General features: G+C 32.1%; 1 protein-coding gene across 1 annotated transcript in view; it reads right to left on the bottom strand.

Moving 5' to 3' along the window:
• Positions 1-26,349, bottom strand: part of DMD (dystrophin) — a 1,897,222-nt gene that overhangs the window by 1,108,838 nt on the left and 762,035 nt on the right. The window contains 3 exon segments of the mRNA XM_039846417.1: positions 21,749-21,931; positions 22,783-22,935; positions 25,648-25,785. Of these exon segments, the coding sequence (XP_039702351.1) occupies positions 21,749-21,931; positions 22,783-22,935; positions 25,648-25,785 (474 nt within the window).

Raw genomic sequence — 26,349 nt, 5'->3', positions numbered from 1 at the left:
TTGGTAGGCCCAAGGTAGCCAGCAGCTGGCTTAGCTGCGATCTGAGACATTAATAGGAAGCTGAAGATTCAGCACTGGCACAAAATCTGAATCTGTATTGGCCAGAAAAATCTGCTCGCTTTAGCCTGGTGACTCCCTGGGTCCTCACATTACACAAATCACAAACCACCCAAAGGCTCTTCCAGCTGTGGAGTCTTAAGAGTGGCTGGCAGGCAGCCTCAGGCCTTAATATGCACTGGTCCTTTTACTAAACCACCCCAGGCTCGGAACTGGGGGTAACTGGACCTCAGCTTGTAGTGTGGTCTCTCCCACTTGCCTCCAGATCCAGCACAGACAGTGACCATTTATGGATTTCTTTGTAACGCCTACCAGGTAGCCCCGAACAATCAAAGGCAGTGGCTGAACTTAACCTACATGGAAGCCCCCACCAAGGAGCCCCAGAACCAACACACCCAGAACACCACCTGAATAGTCCCATTAGCGGCACACCCAAAAAGTGGCCTCAACAGGTACATCAGCCTGTTGGGGCAAATTCCGCTCCCTAGGGTCATGCCCCACATGGCAGTTCATACCCTGTAGGTGTGACCAGTCCCCACAGCCAGTCAGCTCAAGAGTCAATGCCATCCACTGATGTGCTAACAGCAATCAAGGCTTAGCTACAACAGGAGAACACACACGACCCACATGAGGAACATACCCAGAGCCCCTGGAACAGGGTGATCAGGTGATCAGTAGGACTGCACTACTAGGCCACATAGGACACCTACTATGTAAGGCCACCTGGCCAAGGCTGAGAAATATAACAAATCTTCCTAATACATAGAAACAAACAGAGAGGCAACTAAAATGAGAAAAGAAACTCGACATAAATGAAACAAAGGAGAGAATTCCAGAAAAAAACATGAAATGGAGGGAAGCAACCTATCGGAGACAGAGTTCCAAACTCTGGTTATAAGGATGTTTAATCGACTTAGGGAGAGAATAGATGATTTCAGTGAGGACTTCAACATAGAGATAGTAAGCATAAAAATGGACATAGAAATCATAAAAAAGGAACCAGTCAGAAATTAAGAATACAATAACTGAAATATAAAGAATACATTAGAAGGAATCAACAGTAGATTACATGAAGCAGAGTTGGAAGACAAGGTGGCAGAAAAGATCTGATTAGAACAGCGAAAAATAAAATAAAATAAAAATGAGACAAGCTCAACAGACCTCTGGGACAATATCAAACACACCAACATTGGCATCCTAGGGGTACCAGAAGGAAAAGAGAGAGAGCGAGGGAATGAGAACTGATTTGAAGAAATGATGACAGAAAACTTCCCTAACCTGGCAAAGAAAATAGAAATATAAGTCCAGGAAATGCAAAGAGTTCCAAACTCTTATACATTCATAGTAGATGACTTTAATATCCCATTGATACCAATGGGCAGATTTTCCAGAAAGATGAACCCAAAGAGGCCCACACCAAGACACATCATAATTAAAATGACAAGGGTTAAAGACAAAGAAAGGATCTTAAAAGCAGCAAGAGAAAGGCAGCTACTTCCAAGGGAGCTCCCATAAGAATGTCGGCTGATTTTTCAATAGAAAATTTGCAGAGCAGAAGGGATTGGCATGAAATATTTGAAGTGATAAAAAACCAAAAATCTACAGCCAAGACTACTGTACTTAGCAAGGCTATCAATTAAAATACAAAGTGAGGTAAAGAGTTTCCCAAACAGGAAAAAGCTAAAGAAATTCATCACCAACAAGCCAGTATTACAAGAAATGTTAAGAGGACTTCTGCTAAAAGAAAGGGGAAAATAACCACATAAATATGAATAAAATGGCAATAACTGTGTATCTATCAATAATCACTTTAAATAGAAATAGATTAAATGCTCCATGGGGTAGCTGAATGGATTCATATGCTGCTTACAAGAGACCCACTTCAGATCAAATGACACATATAAACTGAAAGTAAAGGGATGGAAAAAAACATTTTATGCAAACAGAATGAAAAAGAAGCTAGGGTAGCAATCCTTACATCAGACAAAATAGACTTTAAGACAAAAGCTATAGTAAGAGAAAAGACGAGCATTACATAATGATAAAGGGATCAATACAACGAGAATACATAACTCTAGTAAACATATGCACACCCAACATAGGAGCACCTACATATATAAAGCAATTATTGACCAACATAAAGGGAGAGATCAACAATTATACATTCATAGTAGACAACTTTAATATACCATTGATACCAATGGGCAGATTTTCCAGAAAGAAAATCAACAAGGAAACAGCAGCCTCAAATGACATACTAGACCAGATGGATTTAATTGATATTTTGAGCATTTCATCACAAAGCACCAGAATATTCATTCTTCTCGAGTGTACATGGAACATTTTCTAGGATAGATCACATGTCAGGCTATAAATAAAGTCTTAATAAATTTAAGAAGATTGAAATCATATCAGATGTCTTCTCTGACCACAAAGGTATAAAAACGGAAATCAACTACAAGAAAAAAAAAACTGAAAAAGATACAAACACATGGAGGCAAAATAGCATGCTACTAAACAATGAATGGGTTAACAATGACATCAAGGAAGAAATCAAAAGATACCTAGAGACAAATGAAAATGAAAACACAACTCAAAATCTATGAGCACAGCAAAAGCAGTCCTAAGAGGGAAATTCATAGCAATGCGGACTTACCTCAAGAAACACGAATAATTTCAAATAAACAATTTAACCTTACACTTAAAAGAACTAGAAAAAAAACAGCAAACACTTCTTAAAGTGAGTAAAGGAAATAATAAAGATCAGAGCAGAAAAAAATGAAATAGAGTCTAGAAAAATAATTCAAAAGATCAATGAAACCAAGAGCTGATTTTTTGAAAGGATAAAAAATTTAGTAAATCTTTAACCAAACTCATCAACGAAAAGAGAGAGAAAACCCAAGTATATAAAATCAGAAATGAAAGAGGAGAAGTACAGACTCTACAGAAATACAAAAGATTATAAGAAAACACCACAAGCAATTACGTGCCAACGAATTGGACAATCAGTAATCGAATCAGTAATTTAAAAACTTCCAAAAAACAAAAGTCCTGGATGTGATGGTTTCATAGATGAATTGTACCTAACATTCAAAGAAGAATTAACACCTATTTTTCTCACATTATTCCAAAAAATTCAAGTATAGAGAAGATTCCCCTTTTTTATGAGGCCGACATTCCCGATTCCAAAACCAGACAAAGATATTACCAAAAAAAAAAAAAAAAAACCCAAAAAACAAAAAAAACTAGGCCTATATTCTTGATGAACATTGAACATGGACACTGATTAAAAAATCCTCGACAAAATATTAGCCAGTTGAATGCAGCAATACATTATAAAGATCAAACACCATGATCAAGTTGGATTTATTCCTTTGGTTTAATATCAGCAAATCAATTAAAGTGATATACCACATTAACAAATTGAAAGATACAAATTATATGATCATATCAATACATGCAGAAAAAGCATTCTACAAAATTCAGCATTAATTTATGATTAAAACTTAGCAAAGTGGGAACAGAGGGAACAGACCTCAACATAAGGCCATATATGACAAACCTACGGCCAACATCACACTCAATGGGGAAAAGCTACAAATGTTTTCCTTAAGATCAGGGACAAGACAAAGATGCCCACTTCTACAATTTCTATACAACATAGTATTGGTAGTACTAACTATAGTAATCAGACAAGAAAAAAAATAAAAGCATCCTAATTAGAAAGCAAGAAGTAAATTTGTCATTGTTTACAGATGACATGATACTATATATAGAGAACCATAAAGAGTCCACCAAAAAACTGTTAGAACTGATCAATGAATTCAGTAACATAGCAGGATATAAAATTAACATTCAGAAGTTGGTTGCATTTCTATACACCGATGATGAACTATCAGAAAGGGAAATTAAAAAGCAATCCCATTTAGAATGGCATCAAAAACAACAAAATACCTAGAAATCAAGTTAACCAAGGAGGTAAAAGACCCGTTCTTGAAAAATAAGTTATTGAAAAATGAAATTGAAGAAGATACAAATAAATGGAAGCATATACTGTGCTCATGGGTAGCAAGAATCAACATCATTAAAATGATCATACTACCCAAAGCAATTTATAGATTCAGTGCAATCCCTATTAAAATACCAATGGCATTTTTCAGAGCACCAGAACAAGTAACCGAAAAATTTATATGGAACTATAAAAGAACCTGAATAGCCGTGGCAATCTTGAGAAAGAAGAACAAAGTAGTCGATATCATACTATCTGATATCAAACTATACTACAAGGCTATAGTAATTAAAACATCATGCTACTTGTGTAAAAACAGACATGTGGATCAATGGAACAAAATAGAGAGCCCAGAAATAAATCCATGCTTATATGGTCTTTCAATCTATGGCAAAGGAGATAGACTATACAATGGGATAAACACAGTCTCTTCAACAAATGGTGCTGGGAAAACTGAACAGATACATGCAAATAAATGAAACTGGACCACTTTCTTACATTATATAGAAGAATAAACTCAAATGAATTAAAGACTTAAAAATAAAACCCAAAACCATAAAATTTCTAGAAGAAATCATAGGCAGTAAACTCTCATATAGTTATTAGTAATTTTTTCTGATGTATCTCCTCAGGTAGGGGAACTAAAATAAAAAATAAATAAATAAATAAACAAATGGGACTATATCAAAATGAAAAGTTTTTGCACAGCAAAGGAAACCATCAACAAAACGAAAACAAATTCTACTGAATGGGAGAAAATATTTGCTTATGATACATCTGACAAGGGATTAATATCCAAAATTTATAAAGAACCCATACAGCTCAACAACAACAAAACAAACAATCCAATTAAAAAATAGGCAGATGATCTGAATAGGTATTTCTCCAAAGAGGAAATGCAGATGGTCAATAGGCATATGAAAAGATGCTCGAGGTCACTATTCATCAGAGAAATGCAAATTAAAACCACAATGAGATTTCACCTGACCTCTGTCAGAATGGCTATCATCAATAAATCAAAGAACAACAAGTGTTGGCCAGGATGTGGAGAAAAGAGAACTCTCATACACTGTTGGTGGGATTACATATTAATAGAGCCCCTATAGAATACAGTCTGGAGGTTCCTCAAAAAATTAAAAATATAACTACCTTTTGACCCAGCAATTGTACTTCTGGGAATTTATCCAAAGAAAACCAAAACACTAATTTGTAAACATCTGTGGACCCCTATGTTCACAACAGTGTTATTCACAATAGTCAAGATATGGAAGGAACTAAAGTGCACATCAGTAGACGACTGGATAAAGAAGTCATGGTACAGATAAACAATGGAATATTACTTAGCCATAGAAAATGAAGTCCTACCATTTGCAACAACATGGATGTGCCTAGAGGGTATTATTCTGAGTGAAATAAATCAGAGAAAGATAAATATTGTATGATTTCACTTATATACAGAATCTAATGAACAAAAGAAATGAACAAACTAAATGAAAACACGCTTACAGGTACAGAGAACAAAGTGGTGATTGCCAGAGGGGAGGGGGCTTGAGGGCTGGGTTAAAAAGTTGAAGGGATGAAGAAGTACAAATTAGTAGTTACAAAACAGTCACTGGGATGTATGGTACAGCATAGGGAATATAGTCAATAGTATTGTAATGGCTATGTGCATTGCCATAATTGAGGGGATCACTTCATAAATTATATAAATGTCTAACCATTATACTGTATACCTGAAATTAATATAAAATGAAAAAAATAATAAAGACCTAGATATTTAAAAAAGAAGTTTCAAGAATACTATTATTATCCAAAGAATCCATCACTACGAGCACAAAAGGTCACTTTGAAAATACAAGTATTAAAAAAGTATGCATCCTATGTACTTTTTATGAGAGCATTTCTCAAGTATTCCAACTAAATGAAAGATAAAGTATGATAAAGATTTCTAGACAAGGAAATAAAGAGTAAAAAGAAACTGATGAACAATATACTCTGTCAGGTTTTCATTAAATTTAATGGAACAATGATAATTTAAGTGTAATCTGAGTGATAATATGACTAACTGAACTAGGTAAGTTAACACTGTAAGGGAAAACTATAAATTTGAAACTAAAATTATAAATCATTGGTCTTTAAAGGATTTTATCTCATCTTGGAAAGAATGAAGAATTGCTGGGTAAATCACATTGGAAGAGAGAACAATGTTCTTATTTAATTTTGGTGTAAAACCACAGAAATACAGAGTTAAAATTGTTAAAAATTAAAAAATAAGCACTAGTAAATGGAAAAGCAGAGTGTAACTTCTAAATTACTTACAGTAAGGTGAGGGATGTAGTAGAGTGTGCAAAAAAAATAATGAATTGCAAAATGATGGACAAGGGACAGGAGGAAATAAAATAATAAAATTTGATGGAAGGAGTTACCATAACAATAGTAATGGTAAAATTTCCCCATTCAAAGATGAAATATTGTCAGAATGGATTAAAATACACAATCCATCTTTAATCTGCTTATGAGAAAAGAAACATCAAAAAACAAGGTCATAATTGTGTATAATGTAATGATAGGTAATGCTACACCAGGAAAGTAATATGTAAAAAATTAGAATCAAAATAATATCAAATGAAGTATAATTCCAGGCCAAATGAGTCCAAGAGAAGTATTGCAATGATAAAGAGAGAATCATCATTTTTTAACCAAAAAAATAAAGTCATTAATGGTTATGCTCCAAACATTTGGCTGCAATCGACGTAGGGCAAAAATTACTAGAAATAAAAGGAGAATGTAATAAAAATCACAGCTGTAATTGGTAGCTTCCATATGCCTCTTCCAGAATTTGTTGTAAGGCCAAAAACAAAACAAAAAAACACAAAAACAAAAAACAAAAAACAAAAAGCAAAGACAGAATTTTTTTTAAACCAACAAGTTAAATTTAATCCATATTTTGTATAAAATGAAAATTCACATTCTTCTTTTATATTATAGGGACATTTAAAAAGATCAATTAACCAATGTTACCCCCAAGAAATTTAATAAAAAGATTACATAATCACAAAGAAAACTTCCTAAAAATATAAAAATAGAGATTTTACAGGTTATCTTTTCTTATCATGATCTAATAATCCAGAAATGCAGAAAAATGATGGAAATTTTGACTCCTAAGTCTTTTAAAAAGGATACATCAGATATGTATGCACTTCTTGGAAAAATGTCCCTGATGGACTGTTTCTTTAATATTCATATACAGAATGAGGGAAAATCTTTAAAAAGAGGGAAGTACCTCTATATTTATATAATATTTATAGTTAAGAAGCATAGAATATAGTATAAAAAGGTAATACTAAATTGTAAGTATTTATTATTTCAGGAGTGGAATTAGCAGTGGGAAAAAATGGAGAACACTAATGTTTTCCTAATATATTTTTGTATTGATTGTACTGCTAAAATAATATTTAAAATAATTACACAGAGCCCTGAACTAGCATTAAATAGAAGCAAAAAGATAAAGTTTGCAGTGGTAAATAAAATCTTTATATAACCTATTTATGAGTAGTCATGGCTTCTCCCAATTGGCTTTACCATAACAGACTGTTTTCACTTCAAAGCTGTAAGGAAGCATATATTATTCATTGACTCTGAACTTATGGAAACATAGACCAAGATGAAATGCTTAAGAAAGCAGAATGAATATATTTTGAAAGAATTCGACATTATAATCTAAAACAACATGATGGCCTTTACTACAACCTAATTGACTGAAGAGTCATGTAAAATTGTGCTCTTATACAAGAGCACTCAATGTTAGATATATATTGACGAATCTTAAGAGTTCAATTTATAAAAATCTAATTAAAATAAAAAGAACTAATGAGAAAAATGCTTGAGACAAAGCAGATATTTAGCTAAGGTATGAATGAATCAGTAAAATGGCAGATTTTTTTTTTCCAATTTCGAAATGATTAATTCTTCTAATGCATTCTAAATTGTTTCAGTTGAGCTGAAAAGTTTTCCTATTTCTTTTCCTGACAAATGAGGCTATCTTTATTTAAATGCTCTTAATTTGAAGAGACACTAATAACCTCGAGGTAAAATAATAATACTATTTACAAAATTGTATAATCTAATTACGAATAACATGATTTTGATTACCCTAAATACTATATCCTTTTATATATTTACAGCTATTTTATATGCCTGTAATAAAAAGTCAGAAAATACAAAACAGAACTTTCAGAACTACTGAAAGATAGATAGTAGACTATTAAAACTGACATCCAGATGAGCAAGTTTAGCAGGCATTTTTCAAAGGCAAAGTGTATATTTTACAAAGTAAACTTATATATGCAAATATTTATAATTATATAAAAATAAGTTTATATGTATATATAGTTATATATACGCACACATAACAGATCACAAAGGAGTTATAACATTATAGATTACTGTATTTATTAAATAATTGATTGATTTACATTTTGTCACCCAGACATTCCATTAATTAAGATTTTACAAAGCATTATGGAAAATTATTTGCACAGATATCCTGAAAACTTTCCCAATTAATTTATCCTGGCAATAAACACCCATGCTTTGCTATCTAGCTAAACAGCTAATAATACCTCTAAATTATAAATTAATCTAAACATCTTAAATTTGTACAGATATGGAGTATTGGTTTTCATTTTACATCCATGAACCTTTTATCCATGGATAGGCACCACAAAATATAGCTTTCCTTTGTTGTATATGTGTTAAAGTAGCCATTTAAATTTTTAAAAATTGCTCCAGTATAGCATATAGTATTGAATTTGATAATGGAATCATCTTGAACTTTCATTTAGTTCTCTACAAGATAGTACTACACTCAGAAGATTAAATAAATGAAAGAGTATAAATTATGGAGTTTTTAAACAAAATTAAGTTGCATGTTAAAATCTCCATGATTAAATGAATTCATACTATCAAAAGTAAAACCAAATACATTTTAAGATTGCAAAAGCCATTGGTTCATTAAGGAGGGTAGAAGAAATATCAGATAACTTAGCAAATTTGAAAACATTGTAACCCTTTTTCATTTCGTGGAAATCAAAGATAGGAAAGCTATACACTTGAATTAATTTTATTCATCTGTTCTAAGAATATGTTCCATACAATGAGAGTCTTAAGTAATCATTGAAGAATCAGAATGATTCACAGATGGTGCCAGTGATTTAATTATTTTTAACCAGTTGTTCTGGGCATGCTCAGAAGGATATTTCCAACCCCACTGTAGAAGCCATCTGAGCTCCCTTCCAGCTGGTGTTCCATATTTTGAAAGCAAATTTAGATTGAAGAAAATTACACTTTTTATTGTTGTGTGCAAACGGAGGTCAAATTGCTGTGTATAAATTCTCGTACTTTTTTTCTCCTCATTGTATGAGCTATATTTATCCTACATCACATCTTTTGTGTGATTGCTATGGATTCTCACCAATGTTATTTTACGTTTTGTGTTGTCTGGCACATAGAAAGCACTAGATAAATTTTTATTGAATAAAAGAAGTACGAATTCAATGTATCCAAAATAAAACTTGCATTTCTTTATAGATTCCCAGTAAGTGTATGGAATTTCAATTTCATTGCACCCTTATTGTTATTATTAGGAAGTTTTCATTAAAAACAAATTTAAAAAGGAAGATACAAATATAATAAAACAATGCCGCCACCATCACTGAAGAGACAACATCAACAAATTTGTTGATTTAATAATTAAAACTGTATTCTGATGTTAAAATCCTTGCTCTTGATTTTATGGGAACTCAGGCAAGTTGCTTGACAAATTTTAGTCTGTTTAGGTTGCTATAAGGATTAGAGATACTCTTTGTAAAAATCTAGTCAGTGGCCTCAGAAAAACCATTATTTCACAACAAAATATCTGATATTCATAATTATTTCCATTAGACTAAGATAAACTTTAATGTCCTTATTTACAATGAGAAGTAATAAATTGTTCCAAAGTATTTCTATCAAATGTAATTATTTTTCAAGTATTATCTTTCCAAGGAAGAGAGCATTAATTTTAGTAAAACAAGTTACTTTATGCCAAAATGAGTTATATTTATTCTAATTTTACTAATAAAATTACTTAATAAAACTGCACATATCATAATGCATCACTCAGTTTTGTGTTTATATCTATATTTATAAAACACATATCATTAATATATTTACCATGAATATTTCCTGAGCATTGTGCTAAATTTCCACTTGACAGAAAAATTTTATATAGTATATTACTATAAGAAAAGTAACCTTATTTTATGATTACTTATATATGACACCAAATTGAATTGTGACTGCAGTCCTTTACTGTATCTTTAATTCAGAAGATGAACAACAAACAGAAATATGTACCTGGTCATAGCCATAACCTAACAATACAATATCTGTGAATTTTAACATAACCAGTCAATCTGGTTTAACCTATTTATATCTTTAATTTATTGTGCTATTTAGAGCCAGTCATTAGAGGTAATATTTCTGTGGAAACATATTGTATAAATCTTTGTAAAATGATGAATTCATTTAAACTTAAAAGAATACTAAATAGCAATTGACATCTTATTTCATAAACAGAAAAAGGGAATCTTGTGTTAATATAGTTATTTACTATTTTTAGCCAATTCGATTAATGTTCTTAAACTTCAGTTTCCGATTTGAATTATTATTTTTTTCAATAGTTTATATATTTTTTCTTTCTCTAATACAAAAATTTCATACTCTATTATTAATTGGGTTAGTGGCTACTCTAAAATTACCATACACAATGAATTCTGCATGCTCTTCTGAACATTAAAAGTAACTTTAAATGATTTTATTCATCACTGATTAATCCATTCATTTTTTTCAACAAATATATATTACGTACCTACTACTTGCTAGTTGCTGTTTTCGGTTTTGAGGACACAGCAGCAAACAAACAAACATGAAAATTCCTGCATATTTGGATCTTTCATCATAGGGAAGGAGATAATAAGAGTGGAAATATTTATAACTTTCCTGGTAGTGCATCTTATGCAGAAAAATAAATGGGGAAGGGACAACGAACGAACGAACGAACGGACGGACGGACGAACGAACGAACATACGAACGAGCGTGCGTGCGTGCGTGCGTGCGTGCGTGCGAGCGTGCGTGCGAGCATGCGTGCGTGCGTGTTTCACTGAGAACACGTTCCAGAAAAGAACTGAAGGCAGAAATGGTGGGGACCATGGAGATATGGGGATTGGGGAAGAGAATTTTAGACATAGGGAACACATAATGCAAAATGGGCATGCCAGCCATGTTCAAGAAGATTAAAGGGGTCGACGTAGGTGGAACAGAGTGAACAAGAGCTAAAGTATTGAGATAAGGCCGGAGATGTAGTAAGGGCTCAAATTATATATCCTTTGAAATTCATATGAAGATTTTGGATTTCATTTAAAACTAGATGGGCATCCATGGGGGCTTTTTGATCAGATTGATACACCTGATTTGTATTTTCAAATGATGTTTCTGCTTATTGTGTTGACAACAGGTTAAAGGAAAGCAAGGGTAGATTTTTACCGGTAACTTCGAAAGGGCAGTGTCGCCACTGTAGATCAGGGGAGGACAGTGGTTTTATTATGAAAATGTAGTGGTCTTGAGTGCATACCGGTTATTAAAGTCAGAGGACTGGATAAAAACTGCAAGTTAGGGAGTATAGATAGAAAATGGAAAATGTCCAAGGATTAAGTACTGAGGCATGTCAACATTAGAAGAGAGAAGGAGATATCAGTAGTAGAGGCTGTGAAGGAACATCCAGAAAGGTAGGAGGTAAGTGAGGTGAGGAACTCCAAGCAACCTTCTTCTCTACTCTGCCATTGATGTCCAGTATTTCAGTTTTTCTGTTTTCGAATACATGAAATAGATAATTTCATGTATATAACAAATATTTCTTCATGCTTTTCCATTTTTTAAGCATTTTCTTTGCTCATTATTCTTCTTTGGATCTTAAATCTTCCATCTCCTTCTGCTTAGAAATCATCCCTGAGGTGTATACATGTCATGGAGTATTACGAAGGCTTTTGATTAAAAATGTTTGCAGAACTTATTTTTACTAACATAGAAAAGACATATAATGACTGATAACTGAATAAACACCAATAGTGGCTAATTCTAAAACAAAACAAGAAACAACCCTGAGGACTCTGGTAAGAATCTCCTACTAGTAAACTCTCTGTTTTTGATTGTCCTAAGAGATCTCTATTTCAATGTTATTCCTAAAGGAGAGCTTCTGTATCATTCTAGGTTCATAGGTGGTTTTTCTGTCATCATTTTTGAAGACATTATTCTACTACCTTCTAGCTTTTATCACTATTCTAAAAGCAGCTGTCATTATACTTATCATGACTTTCTAGGTAATCTGTCACTTCAGCTGCATTTAAATTTCTTCTCTTTCTATTTGGAATTCTTTGTATTTGACCATCTCATTCCCTATCTTTCTTGCCTTTTCTTTCACATTTTCTAAATTCTGGTCACTATTCATTTTAGGTAATTTATTTTATCTATCTTCCAATTTTCTAATTCTCATTTCTGTTATATCTAATTTGATGCTTCACTTGTCTACTGAATTATTTTCAGTTATTACATTTTTCAATTTCTGGAAGTTCTATGTGATTCCTTTCAAATCTTCTCGATTGTTAATTTTAATTCTCTTGTCCCTAATTCTTTTAATGCAAATCTTTAAAAAATATTAAACATATTTATTTTACATTGTATCCGATTCATTATTTTCTGTCTTGGGGGGTTGGATCCCATTGCCATGTTTCTCATGAATTGCTATTTCAGTGTTCTTAGAACTTTATTTCAATGCTATACTCATGTTCTTAAAACTTTAAAGTCTAGATTTAAGCAGTGTTAATCTAGAATACATTTGTATTTGCTTTTTTTAGGTATGTAGGGCACTACCAATTCATAAAAGCTTACATTTTTGGGTTTTGGTTTGTCAGCACACCTAGCAGTGTGAACTCTGGACACCAAAGCATGCGCATTTTGTCCTTCAAATCAGTGACCATAAAAAATTATTCTAGAACTTCTTCAGGAATTTTTGGTGTTTCATTATCTTTCTTAATGCTATAAGAAAGGAATTATTTACTTTATCCTGAGGCTCAATATTTAGTCAGTGTTCTCTTTAAGGAGAGAAGCAAGATATAAACCAAGGATTTCTTACTCAGTTTAAAAGTTATTACAGAGTATCAAAGGTTTTCTAGTATGGGTGAGATCCACTTTATACATAGTGGCCTAATCTTGATTGTGCATTGGTAATAAAAAAGAATTTTGGAGATTTTTTATTGACTTATCATCAGAACTTTCAATTAAATAAGCCATTCCTGTTGACACATGTCTTGTTTCCTTTTTAAGTTGTTTATATGTTCTCTATGTTTTGTAGATTTATTTTAACTCATCCTGGTTGAGATACCAAAGCATTTATTCAATTTGTAGGCTCATATCTTCTTTAAGTTCTGGGAAATTTTAGCCATCATTAAATATTATCTTATGTATTCCGTCCTCTGCTTCTTAAATTATATTAGACATAAAGTTTCTTATTCTGTTCTCTCAGTCTTTCATGTTTTCCATATTTTTATATGGTATATTTTGATAATTTCACCAGAATGATCTTCTAATTTTCTATTTATTTAGGTGTTAATACATATACTTACTTTTTTATTTCAATGACTAGCTTTGGGTATCTAAAAGTTTTATTTGATGTTGTTTCATCATAAATACCTGTGCATTTTCATAGTGTTTATATAAATTAATATTTATTTTATTCCTTTATCTCCGTAATTATTTTAAACATATTTACTTTAGAATATCCAATAGTTTTTTTTTATTTTTTATTTTAAGTTCATGAGGCACTAATTCTCTTGATCATTATATTAGATGACTCTAAGTCTCAATATATTATTTCTTCATGTGGGTTGTAATATTTCGTTGTGAACTAATCTTCAGTGTTTTTGTGTCTGTGGGACTCTCCCGAAAAATTAATTTATTGCATTTTCCTGTGGGAAGGCTCTTAGGATTTCACCAATATGAGTCCAATTTCATGTTTATCTCAGTTCAGGAATCTTGAGCCTTATGGTTAGTGTAGAAATTCAGATCCCACACACTTAGTTTTAATTTTCATTTAAGATATTTTTTCTCCAGCTAGAATCCTTGGCAGATGAATTGAGCTTGTGAGTAGGATTTACCTATTTGCCTCCTACATGCCAAGGGAAGAACTTGAAGGTTTTGTTTGAGGAGTTTAATTTACATCTCTACACTACATGTTCTGTAAGGTCACATATTTTCTACTAAAAAAGTCTTTAAAAGTTTCTCCTAACCATTAGACCTTCAGTGCAGGTTCAGTGTCTGCACTGATGTGCTCATTTATGGCACCTAGGGGGAAGAAAGGTTCCATGATATATTTTGAGCTCAATTATGTGTTTAAAACTTGTTTTTAAAAAATTACAATTTATTCAGAATTTCTATTCATTTGAAATGAAGGGTGAGGGAATAAATCAGTCCATCAACTTCCTATAAATTTATTCTAGCTGAACATACCATATTTACTAAGCAACCATTAAATTAATTCTATTACAAAACTAGAGACTAGAAAAATTGCTATAGAAATGGCAATAAAATATTATGATCACAAACAACCTAGAAAAACATAAAATATTAACTTGTCTAATTTTTTTCTTAACTCTTGTGACATGTTAATTACAAAATTAAAGCTGGGAGGAGGAAAATTCTATAAGCAGCTATCTCCTTGGTTCATTTCCCTTAGCAACCATTATTACTCCTTTATATTCACAACTCTGTTTACTAAAAAACATTCTGTCTCTAAATAAGAAAATTGTTTATGTGCCCAAATTCTCCAAGGATCTTGCATTGGCAGCTGACAATCTTTGTTGTTATTTCAAGGAAGAGAAAAAAAATTCTGTGTGGCAAGTATGCAAAGAATATGTTTCTCCCTCATTTTAGTCTCAAAATTAATTGGTTACCCTTATATGATAAGAGATAATACACACCAAGAATGAATAACTGGCTATCAAATCTAAGTTCAGACATTATTTTACACAGGTGATGGCAGTCAGCTCTGATATTACTTTTCTTGTACAACTCTGATTCATTTAACAAAATCCAAAATAACAAAAAGTATAATGGTACAGTGATGTTTTTCCCAATTATTTTCTTCTGAAGAATAATAGTTCTTCACAACCACTGAAATAGGAATCCTATCATGAAAATGAAGTTTTCCCCTTTGTACAGCAACTATTCAAAAGTGAAAGTTTATAGGATCTATTCCCCTCATAGATATTCATAATCACACTTGCATATCAAAAGCCCCGAGAAGTTCTAGAGTAAAGAGACTTAATTCATTGTTTCTCAAACTTAATTGCACACTCGATACTACATACAGTATTTTGGGAAGCACTGAGTTCAAGTTTGATGTCATCCATTTCTTACATGTGCTATTGGACAAATCTCATGAATTTAAATTAATTTTTCTTACTATAAAATGTCCATGAAAATAATACTTCCTTGAGGGGTTTATTAGTGGGATCAAACTAAATGTATGTGAAAGCTCTTTGTAGATGTAAAATTCTATTCAAATTCAAACAATTTTTAAAAGTGAGTGGCAGGATGTTCACTCTATAAAAATATTTTCATTTTACAGAATAATTCACTTAAGGACTAATTTACGTAATATGTTTCTTGTGGCATTTAAAGTGAATCTACCAACAAAATACATTTTCTATCAACTATTCAAGAACTTGCATATTTTGAAATATGTACTTTTACTTTTGTTAAAATACCTTTTATAATTTACTCTGATGTAGTAAAAGTTATCTTTTGCAGTACATTATTGTAACACCCTTTACTACCTCGATGTTAAGTTTCAAGAACTTTGTCTTTTCTCAATATACACACTTCCAAAAGTAACTAATAAAACCTGATGTTCTGAACAATCATCTTAAACTCCCAATCGGCATGTGTAATTACAAGGAGTATAAAATTATTTTTAGAACAGAAAAAAAAAACCCTATTAAGTATTAACTGTGCAGATTATACATCAAAGTTCTACTAAATGTTTATTGTTCTTAAATGACAAGATGACTAAGTTATGTTACAACACCTATGTAAAAATCTAGGTGGAAACTATTCCTTGAAGAAACAATACGTGCAAAAGTCCTGAGATGAAAATGATGGTGGTGTATTTAAGTACAGAGGAGAACCTTTTATGCCTCTTTGATGGGCAACAGGCAAAAAAGGGAGATGAAGTTGGAGTAGTAGGGGTGATAGGCAGGGACCAAGTCACGTAGAAGCTCAGAAGATTTCATGAAAAGGGTATGGAGCAGCAGGGACTTGATAGAATTTCAGTTATGCTTTAGGAGCTCTAGGGCTCTCACTGGGGAGAATATAGTGTAGGTGAGAAAAAATTGAAAGCCAGAATTAGAGTCTATTGAAGTAACTCAGGTGAGAGATGATTGTGCTATATACCAAGGTTGCTACAATGCAGATACTGAGGAGTGGTCCACTTAAAGATGTATTTTTCAGGCAGAGTCACAGGATTTGAAATGAATGACATGGATAATACAAAAGAAAAATCATGAGTGATTCCTCTTTTTGACATAAGTGAAAGGGCAATTTACTAACACTCAGAGAGATTGGTAGGAACCAATATTAGGAAGGGGAGGAAATCCATTATTCTTGACTTGGCTATGTTATGTTTGAGATACCTGTTAGGCATCCAAAATAAGAAGCTGAATAAGAAGTAAATGTTGAATATCAGCATTATTTACTTGGTAATTGAAACTATGGCATATCCAGGGCAAGTGGAGTTGTTGTAATTAGAGAAGGGACATTTCATTTCCTCTTCCACTAAGATGTTTATATTTTTTGGTTCCCTTTCCTGGGACAGATCATATTTGTATGCCTATTCCAAAGGTTTATTACATATTTTCCTTCCCAGAAATGTGATAATCAGCACTAATTCACACTGAACTCATTAGGTACAAACCTTGTATTTCTTGCTACCTTCTAGAGAAAAGCCTTTCCTTTATGTGGGATCAAATCTCTTCTACATTCTCACAGCACTCTATGCTTTCCTTTGCAGCACTTGCCACAATTTCAGTAGTCAATTACAAGATTTTTAAATTTTTTTTTCTTCTTTATAAATAGAAAAAAGTTACATAGCTTTACATAGCTTGCTCCTTTCTGGCTTCATTTTCCTTTCTACGCTAGTATATTATTTAGTAATTCTTGCAGCAAAAATCTGTATGTAATTAATTTTCTTTGTTTTTGTTTATCTGAAAATAATTGTATGTCTGAAAATATTTTGTCTTAATTCTCAAATGACAGCTTATGGGATATTTGAAAATTTGCCTGGCACATTGAAGGGATTACTCCAGTCCCTTCTAAAGTCTATTGCTTATGAAAAGTCTGCCATCAATTTCATCATCCTGTAAGTATTCTGTCTTTGCTAGTACTCAGTAGCTTTTATGATACCTTCCTGATCACTGAGTTTCATTTAGATCTATCTAGGTGTAAACTAGTTTTTATTTATTCCAGATTGATTGAGTTTTATTCAATTTGAGGACTCATATAAATTGAAATTTATTCAATTTTGTTAAATGTTAGTCACTTATGTAAAATATTGTCTCTTCCTCAGGCACTCTACTTTCAATCAATTTGATATATGTTTGAACTATTTATTCTATTCTCTATATTTTCTCGTTTTTTTTTTTTAGCAAATCAAAATTTTCCTCAGCATCTTTCAATTATTTTTTCTATAATGAACCCACTATTTAAAAAGTTGTTTGAGTTATTAAGTTCTAGACTTTTATTTTTCAAATCATCCTATTCACTATTTAAAATGGCCTGTTTTTATTATAAGAATTCCTTTTGATCCTTTAAAATTTTTTTTGAACATTAAAAAAACAATGTTCTTTTCTAACTGTCTTTTTATCTTGAAATTCTTCAAGGGTACATTCTCCTTTTATTTTTGTCCTATGTTAATATCACTCATGAAAAGAATCTTTTTCATATCTATTGTAATTTGAGTCTGAGTTTATTTTGCTTAGGAGTTCCAGACAAACCCTGGGTTGTGGTGGGACCTTAATTGTGCAATTTTGTGGTTACATTTACTTGAGCTCTCAGGGGTTAACTGTCAAATGCTAGAATTAAGCTTAATAAAAATTGTGTATAATTTTCTATTAAGGAATTTTCAAAACCTTTAAATTTCTTATCTATTTCTTTACTTTCCTGTAGAAGATAAGAATTTAGATAGAGCTCTATTGACAAGTTTATGGAAAATTATCCCTTCAGTGGTAGAATCACCAGCTTTACAAGAAATTCCCTGCAAATATTTTTGACTCTAGACAAAATTATCTGTCCAAGGATTATGAAATCTAACTTGTAATTTACACTGAACAAAATATATCTATGTGTTGTTAATAACATGCTAAGCCTATGGTACATACTGAGCCTAATTCTCTTATTGGCTTATAAAGATATATATATTTTTTAACTAATGTGTCTCTTTTCCAATATTAACTTATACATAGAACAAGGAAGAAAAAAATTGATTCACTGAGCCTCTATAATGCAGCAGGTGTTTTACAAATATTACTATATTTCATTACCAAAAAAACAACCGTATCCTCATTGCAGTCATGAGGGAAATCAAGCTGAAAACGATTTCCCCATGATCATACAGCCAGCAGATGGTCACTGGGGTTCATACTCAGCGCTGTTCATCCCAGGACGTGGTCTCTTTACTAGACCATACTGCTGCTAGAAAGCCTTCTGAAGAAAAATCCCTTGTGTTCAGTTTACTTGGTCTTCAGTGAGCAGCCAGGTCTCTAAAGCCAACTGGAACTGTATTAGAAATGTCTTGTATTTCTAATTAGGACAGAGGAGTCAACATTCTGAATAACGGGAAAAAATTTTACCTGTTTTCTCCCAGTCTGTTTTCCTTTCTTTATGGTCTCTGGGTTTGTTCTGAGAACCATCATTTTCAGATACTCTCTACTCTGCTTGGCTCTGCTCTCCTTTCTGGCCCAGGGTGTCTCATGGCTCCCTCAGATTAAGTGCCAGACTTTTTCTGAGATTTACTATTGCCATATATAGCTCTGACATGAACGTAACCCCCAAAGTATACTAATTTTTACTACTTAGCCCATTTCTGAGTCTTTACCTCTGAAATAAGAAAAATTAAGTCCACTTTTTAAACTCAGCCCTCAGATGTTAAACACTTTACAGTACTGCCTACAATCTTGAATTGCCACCGCTAAGATGTGAAAGACTAACTGAAAATCAAGAAGTCCAAATAAAGTCTAAAGTTTATATCTAAAGAGAACAGAAAGGGATATTTGAGAGAAAGAAAGATGAGAGAAATAGAGAAGGGAAATGCAGAGGAAGGTAAACAATTTTGAAGCTACGACTACCTGTGCTACATCATGGCCATTGTAGGATTATTTCAAATGTAACTTTTGGTTAACGTGTTTGCTTGTAGGTATTTCAAATGGCCTCACTGCAAAATAATTAGGAAAGACGACTCTGACCAGTGGACATGTGAAATCTGTTTTTTAAATATATGTTAGTAATTGGCGGGATATAATCTTGGATCTATCTATCATAGCTATCAATTAATCATCTATCATTTTTAGGGCTAATTAAAATCCAAAGTCAAATATAATTGTAACATTAAATTAATTATTCTTCATGCATATGGTTATTGCTTCTGTTATCACGGAAAATCAAGAGTTAAGATAAAAATATTTTCCCCACCCAGGCACCTTCAGAATTTTGAATCTTTCAGATATAGAAAAAAGAAGAAATGGTTTGTGGGAAAAATATTAAAAGTAAAAAATTAGTGTTTTACTATAAATTATTTAAAATTTTTTATACTAGTTTATATATCTTCATTTCACCAATCATTAATTTATTATGTTTTACAAATATTGTTGAGATCCCATTATGTGTAGTTACATAATGGTATTTTAAGTGAGTGTTTTATGAAGATTTTTGATCCGGTGTCTATTTAACTCTAAAGTGTTAATAACCTACCTTGACCAGGCTGTAAAGAATTATAATCCTGCATATAGAATGTGTTGAGATTTGGGGGAAATTAGAATGGAAAAATTAGTTTCTAGTTAGATAATTCAAAGAAAAGGACTTCTCCCTGAATGACCTATGAAATCAAAGCAAAAATATTTTACTTGAATTTTCTTTATGGTTGCCTTAAACTTTCAATTCATTTTGTATCTACAGACACAGGCTTTCTGTTAGTGTAAGGTTGAGTGATTTATGATATATTATGTTCATAACATCTAAAATGTAGAATAGGCTGAAACATGCAATCAGCTAGAATCAAACTTCAAATGTAATATAGTTTAAATATATCTTATATTCTAATTTCTCAGAATATTCAGTTGCTATTAAATTTTAGGGTGTTGAATTTCATAGAAAACAGTATATTCATGGAATTTTATAACATGTAAAAAGAAGTCACAATAATATATTTTCCCTTAGTTAATAAGAGTATTAACAAAATTATATGCTTATAAAATAGTTATGTTAACTGTCCTAGAAATATTTTTAAATATATTTCGTGTTAAATGGGATCAACGATATCACACAAGAAATTCCCCAAAATGTCTCATCTAAGGATTGAAACAAATGAAACTGTCATTTACATAGGTCAAAAATGGTTGGCTACCTGTTGGTTTCACGTGATTCAACCTAACATAATTATAAAGCCTTACCTTCCAGACTCTGACATGCTGATTCTGTGAGGAGCACTATCTTTGCATAATTACAGAGTGGTGACCATTCCTCTTCACTTTACAATTTCTCAGAATAGAAACAAAATGTGTATCCCTTAGAAAATTCCTATAATTTATACCCTATTACAGATAAAGGGCTAAGAAGAACACGCTTATGATCATTAATCGCTTTTTTAAAGAGATAATCACAAAATTTTCAGCCAGTTGTTAAAGAAGAGTAGCCGTTCCTTTTTCTTCAGGTGTGCGATATTTCGGTAGTCACAGTAATTGGTATTTTTTTCAATCTATCAATTATCAACCATCTTACTAGGCATCCAGTTTTTCTAATAAAGCTTTTACACCCATTTAGTAGCTAAGCCAGGTATGACGGCTAAATTATTGTTCTTTAAATCAATGATATAAGGGCTTATGCTAGTTGATATAAGATGATTCACAAAAGATTTGTTATTTACCAATATACATTAAAAAAGTAAAAGTAGCATGAGATGATCTCAGGAAAGTGATACATATTTTTGGTTTAGACATTGAAATAAAGTAAATGTATGATAAATTGACAAATTCACATTGCCAATGTTATGAAGAAATGATGTGGCAAAAAATTAAGATGTGCTTTTCATTTTTGGCAAAGGGGCTGCTTTCTATGACCTGTTAATTTATTATAGTTTTAATCTGAAAAATGAACCGCTAGTGTTACAGAAGCCCAAAGTGAAGGGAAACTACTCACTTTCAGAATGCATATTAGAAGTTTGAAATTGCACCCAGATTTTGTTTTCTTTTTGTTAGTAGGCCTCTGTTATTAGAGTAGTAGTTGCAAACACATACGTGGGTTTGCCAGTAACAACTCACAATTTGTGCAAAGTTGAGTCTTCGAAACTGAGCAAATTTGCTCTCAATTTCCCGCCAGCGATTGCTGAGCTGGATCTGAGTTGGCTCCACTGCCATTGCGGCCCCATCCTCAGACAAGCCCTCAGCTTGCCTACGCACTGCATTCAGCTCCTCTTTCTTCTTCTGCAATTCACGATCAATTTCCTATTGAGCAAAACCAATACAGGGCCCAGGGCAGTTAGCTAACCACATCAACCAACCAGCAAGCAGCACATACTTCTCTCAGAAATTTCATAGGCTGTTGTCATTTTATTTTAATTTTTTCAAAATTTACAATATAGGAGCCATCACTGTCATCTTCACCCAAGAATCCAAATATTATTTCAGTTATCCTCTGAATGCTCAGTTTTAGATATTCTAATTAAGAAAATATTTAAATTGATCTAACATTTTTCTTTTTTCTCAATTCCTCTGGTGTTTTGGGGGTTGACCCAAATTGGAGTGATTACTTATTATTTATTAGGGACCATCCATATAGAATATAATTTAGAGGGTAAATAAGTTATTTATTTATTTTTTAAAAAGCCTCGAGGAACTCAACAGACAATGAAGCAAAATAAAAAGTATAAAATAAAAACAAAAAAAAATCTTCAGACAATATGCAAATAAATCTATAGAGATTTGACACTGATGTGTGAAGATGCTCTGATGAAATGAATGTGCTAACATGAGAGAGAAGCCGTCCATATACCGATAAGTCATTTGTTCATCTGGAACAAAGATACACAGAGTCAATTACAGTTTTGCCAGAAAACAGATGACATTTCTTAATTCATTTTACATTGTCTAAAAATAGAACAGTTTATTCATTCAACATTATGTCAATTGAAAGACACAATACATTTACTAAAACAAAACACAAGAAAATACATCATAGAGAACGCTTATAGAGGAAACAACCACATCAATATTTTAAATATGATCCACATAGGTTAAGTTAAATAAATTAAATGGTAGCAAAAAAATCTAGCATTGACATTCTAAAACAACATTACCTTTAATTTTCTTTCATCTCTGGGTTCAGGTAGGCTGGCTAATTTTTTTTCAATGTCATCCAAGCATTTCAGGAGATCATCAGCCTGCCTCTTGTATTGATACCACTGATGAGAAATTTCTAGAGCCTTTTTTCTTCTTTGAGACCTCAAATCCTGTTCATGGTGCAGATATTATTAAAATATCAATATATATGTATAGCACACTTTTGGTTGTAGTTATTTAAAAATAATTTGAGTCCTTCATCTTGTAAAACTTTGGTTAAGTTTATATTTAAGTGCTAAACATACAAATAGATGATCAAATTATGTATTTATGTGGCAGGACCCATGTACGTAAAGCTAAGAAAACTGAAAAACCCACTTAAAGTATTTATTTTCTCTTGGCATGTTCAAACTTGCTCGGAAATCCTGTTATATTTAATTGACTTAATGAATCAACTAATTATCATGTAGCCTATTTGAAATAGCTTAATATATGAATATAGTTGAGCTCACTAGATACTTGTACGAACTTAATGAGTTTGTATTTGACTTTTAAAGGAGGTAAAAAAGTTCTAAAATTTATATCTTAAGCCCTGAGTTCATAAAAAAAAAATATTAGGTTTATATAGCCAAATAACTACATTCATGGTTTTAGAAATCCATGTAAAAAAGTTTCATGGAACATTAATAACTTATGATTAGAAATATAAAGTCATCTTATTTATATAAATTGTTTCAAGCTATATATGTAGAAGTGTGAAAATTGTATTTCTGTGCGTGTACACGAAAATGACAATTTAAATGTTCTAAAAATGGTTTTTCTCTCAAGACTTGCATGGCCAGCTTTTTCTTACTATATCAAATCATGTTCCAAATGCAAAATAATGCACTATTTTTGAAAGAGAAGTATATGGTTTCCAATCAACCTGATGAGATAAATAAGGGTGACTGATTTAATAAATCAGCAAATGGAGGGGGGCGTATTAATCACCTTGCTCCTTACAAGCATATCCAATGTCTTCTCTGATCAACAGAATTTGTTGAAATGCCATTTTATGCTAACACAAGGAAACATAAGAGCTCAGAATACAGTTTTCATTTTCTCAGAACAGTACCAATTAGAGTTTCATGTACAGATTTAACTGGAACAAAAGAAAAATAATGAATATCAAAGACTTCTTGAAATATTCCCTGCATTAGAAACTTTTGACCTTCTTTGGACTAGAGATGGAGCCACTGGGCAGGTTAACATAGTTACTCAATTTGGTGGTGTAGATTGGTTTGGCAAGTGGAGTAGATTTTCATTAATCTCTTTTAGCACATATTTGCAATAATGATTTCATTCTTCATTTTGTGGAGAATTGGGAATGTAAAATTTACTGCGATCACATTTTTAATTGAATTTATAAACCTCCTGTGGAAGTAATAAATGCCTGGGATGAACCAGATAGTATGCTGCTTTTTTCAAAGGTACTAAGATAGAGCCATGAGTGAGAGTTGAGCAGTGCCTTATGCATCACACAACTCACATCTTTGCCAAGAGAAAGGGCTTGTGGTCATCAAATCTGAAACTCTTCATTTCTTAAGTACAAGGTTATGTGTACTGGGTAAAGATATTTAAAGCCACTATATAAATTTCTTTACAGGTATGCCAGATAACCATTAAACACTGCTTGCTGTTCAGTAGGACACATATCATCACATGACTAGTATAGATGCTTCCGAAAGCTTGGTCACAGCTGGAAGCGTGTGAATTACACAGCTTTCTGATTTTCTGAGCACATTATGGCTTGCTCTTGCATTCCCTCGAGGAACAGACCTTTTATATTAACTGTATTTATCAGCAGTTACCTTCGGAACCCCTGCTGGCCAATTAGACTTTCCATGTGGATTCTTTGCAGGCACAATATTGTGTAATTACATTCTCAGCAGTGTTTATTTGGTTGTCTGGCTATATGGGAAAAGGCTTTATACTCTTATTTGCATATAGAAAACAGACTCCATTCACCTACTAGGTGGATCCACCTACATAGCTACACAGCTCTAAGAGACTGATTTACAATGAAAAGCTCAGCCATTAACAATATCAGAAAATCAGCCATGCATGCAAATAGTGAATATTGCAAAGCACATAAAAATAGGTTACTCCACAAAACTCTTCACATGTCCATTCTTAGTTCAAGAACTTCTTAGATATTACTATAGAAAAATCAATACTCTATCTGGCCTTCCTTCACAAATCCAGATGAATCACATCGGTACTTGAAGCAATACACTATTACTGGTTAATGAGAGTACCAGTTCCTCTTCAAGGATATTAAAATTATTTTTGAGGATTTCTATCTAAATGAAAGTAGACTGTTGTAGATGCTCAGTTAGTTGCAAAGAGCGACTCTTTTAAAGGCAAAATGAAATTAATTGAAAAAAATCAAGTCAAATCCCAGGCCTTATTAAACAAATATTAGATTACCAAAAAATTGGATCTCCTCTAAATAAAATCAACAAAATACAGAAAGAAGAAAGTCTAAAAAATGTACATTGGCAATTTTAGCAGTTAAGCAAGTTTTCAAGAAAAAATGTAAAAATAACTTATAAGAAACTATATTAGAAATTAAATGTATAAATATTAAAAACAATGAATTATAATCTTTTGATTACTATTCAGAAAAAATTGTCTAAGAAATTCAAAAATTTTAAGCAACACATCTTTCAAAAACAAAGACACCACTCAAAAACGTTAAATAAAGCCCACATATTGAACAGAAAAAAATGTATTTCTGGTGACTAAGATTCTTAAGCAGATTTTATTTATGCACAATATATTTTACCCTACATAGGAAAAGAAACCACAGGCAAGGTATATTATAATTTTAGCTCTAATACCTTGAGAGCATTATGTTTTGTCTGTAACAGCTGCTGTTTTATCTTTATTTCCTCTCGCTTTCTCTCATCTGTGATTCTTTGTTGTAAGTTGTCTCCTCTTTGCAACAATTCTTTTACAGTACCCTCATTGTCTTCACTCTGATTAAAAACAACAAGTACAGTCTTCATTTTGGTTTTTAAAAAGCTGTACATCGTTAACAGAGATAATAAAACATGTTATTTAAACGCACACAAAAAATCCAACTTAAAACTTTCTGGGGATGTTATTACAAGGTACTGTGCTCATTAATTTTTCTTTTATATGTTGTATGTTAACTTTTAAAAGAAGTGAGTTTCCCCCTGTCTAGTTGAAAAGGACACACTTGATAAGGAGCATATATAGGAAGATGGAGGAGTAAGGTACTTCATCATTTCACGCAAGACCTGATGGTGGTGAAAGCATTCTTTTGGCTTTGATTTTCAGTATATTTTAGAAATTAAAAAAATTTGAAGAAGTATATTAAACTTATCATTTATAATGTTAACTTATCCATATAGGAATATGGATGTGGATGTGTGAGTATGAGATGGTGACACACATTCCTAAGTGAAAATATTTTGTTTCACATGTTCACTAATTTCTATCTAAGAATCTCTGCTTTAAATAACCTAAATGCCCAAATTTAGGACAAATATTAGGGCATTAGTAAAAAAAAAAAAAAA

The sequence above is a fragment of the Pteropus medius genome, unplaced genomic scaffold, assembly GCF_902729225.1.
Source record: "Pteropus medius unplaced genomic scaffold, Ma_sr-lr_union100, whole genome shotgun sequence".
NCBI classification, from domain to species: domain Eukaryota; kingdom Metazoa; phylum Chordata; class Mammalia; order Chiroptera; family Pteropodidae; genus Pteropus; species Pteropus medius.
The sequence above is the reverse complement of the archived record's forward strand: the minus strand, read 5'-3'. Positions and strand labels throughout refer to the sequence as shown.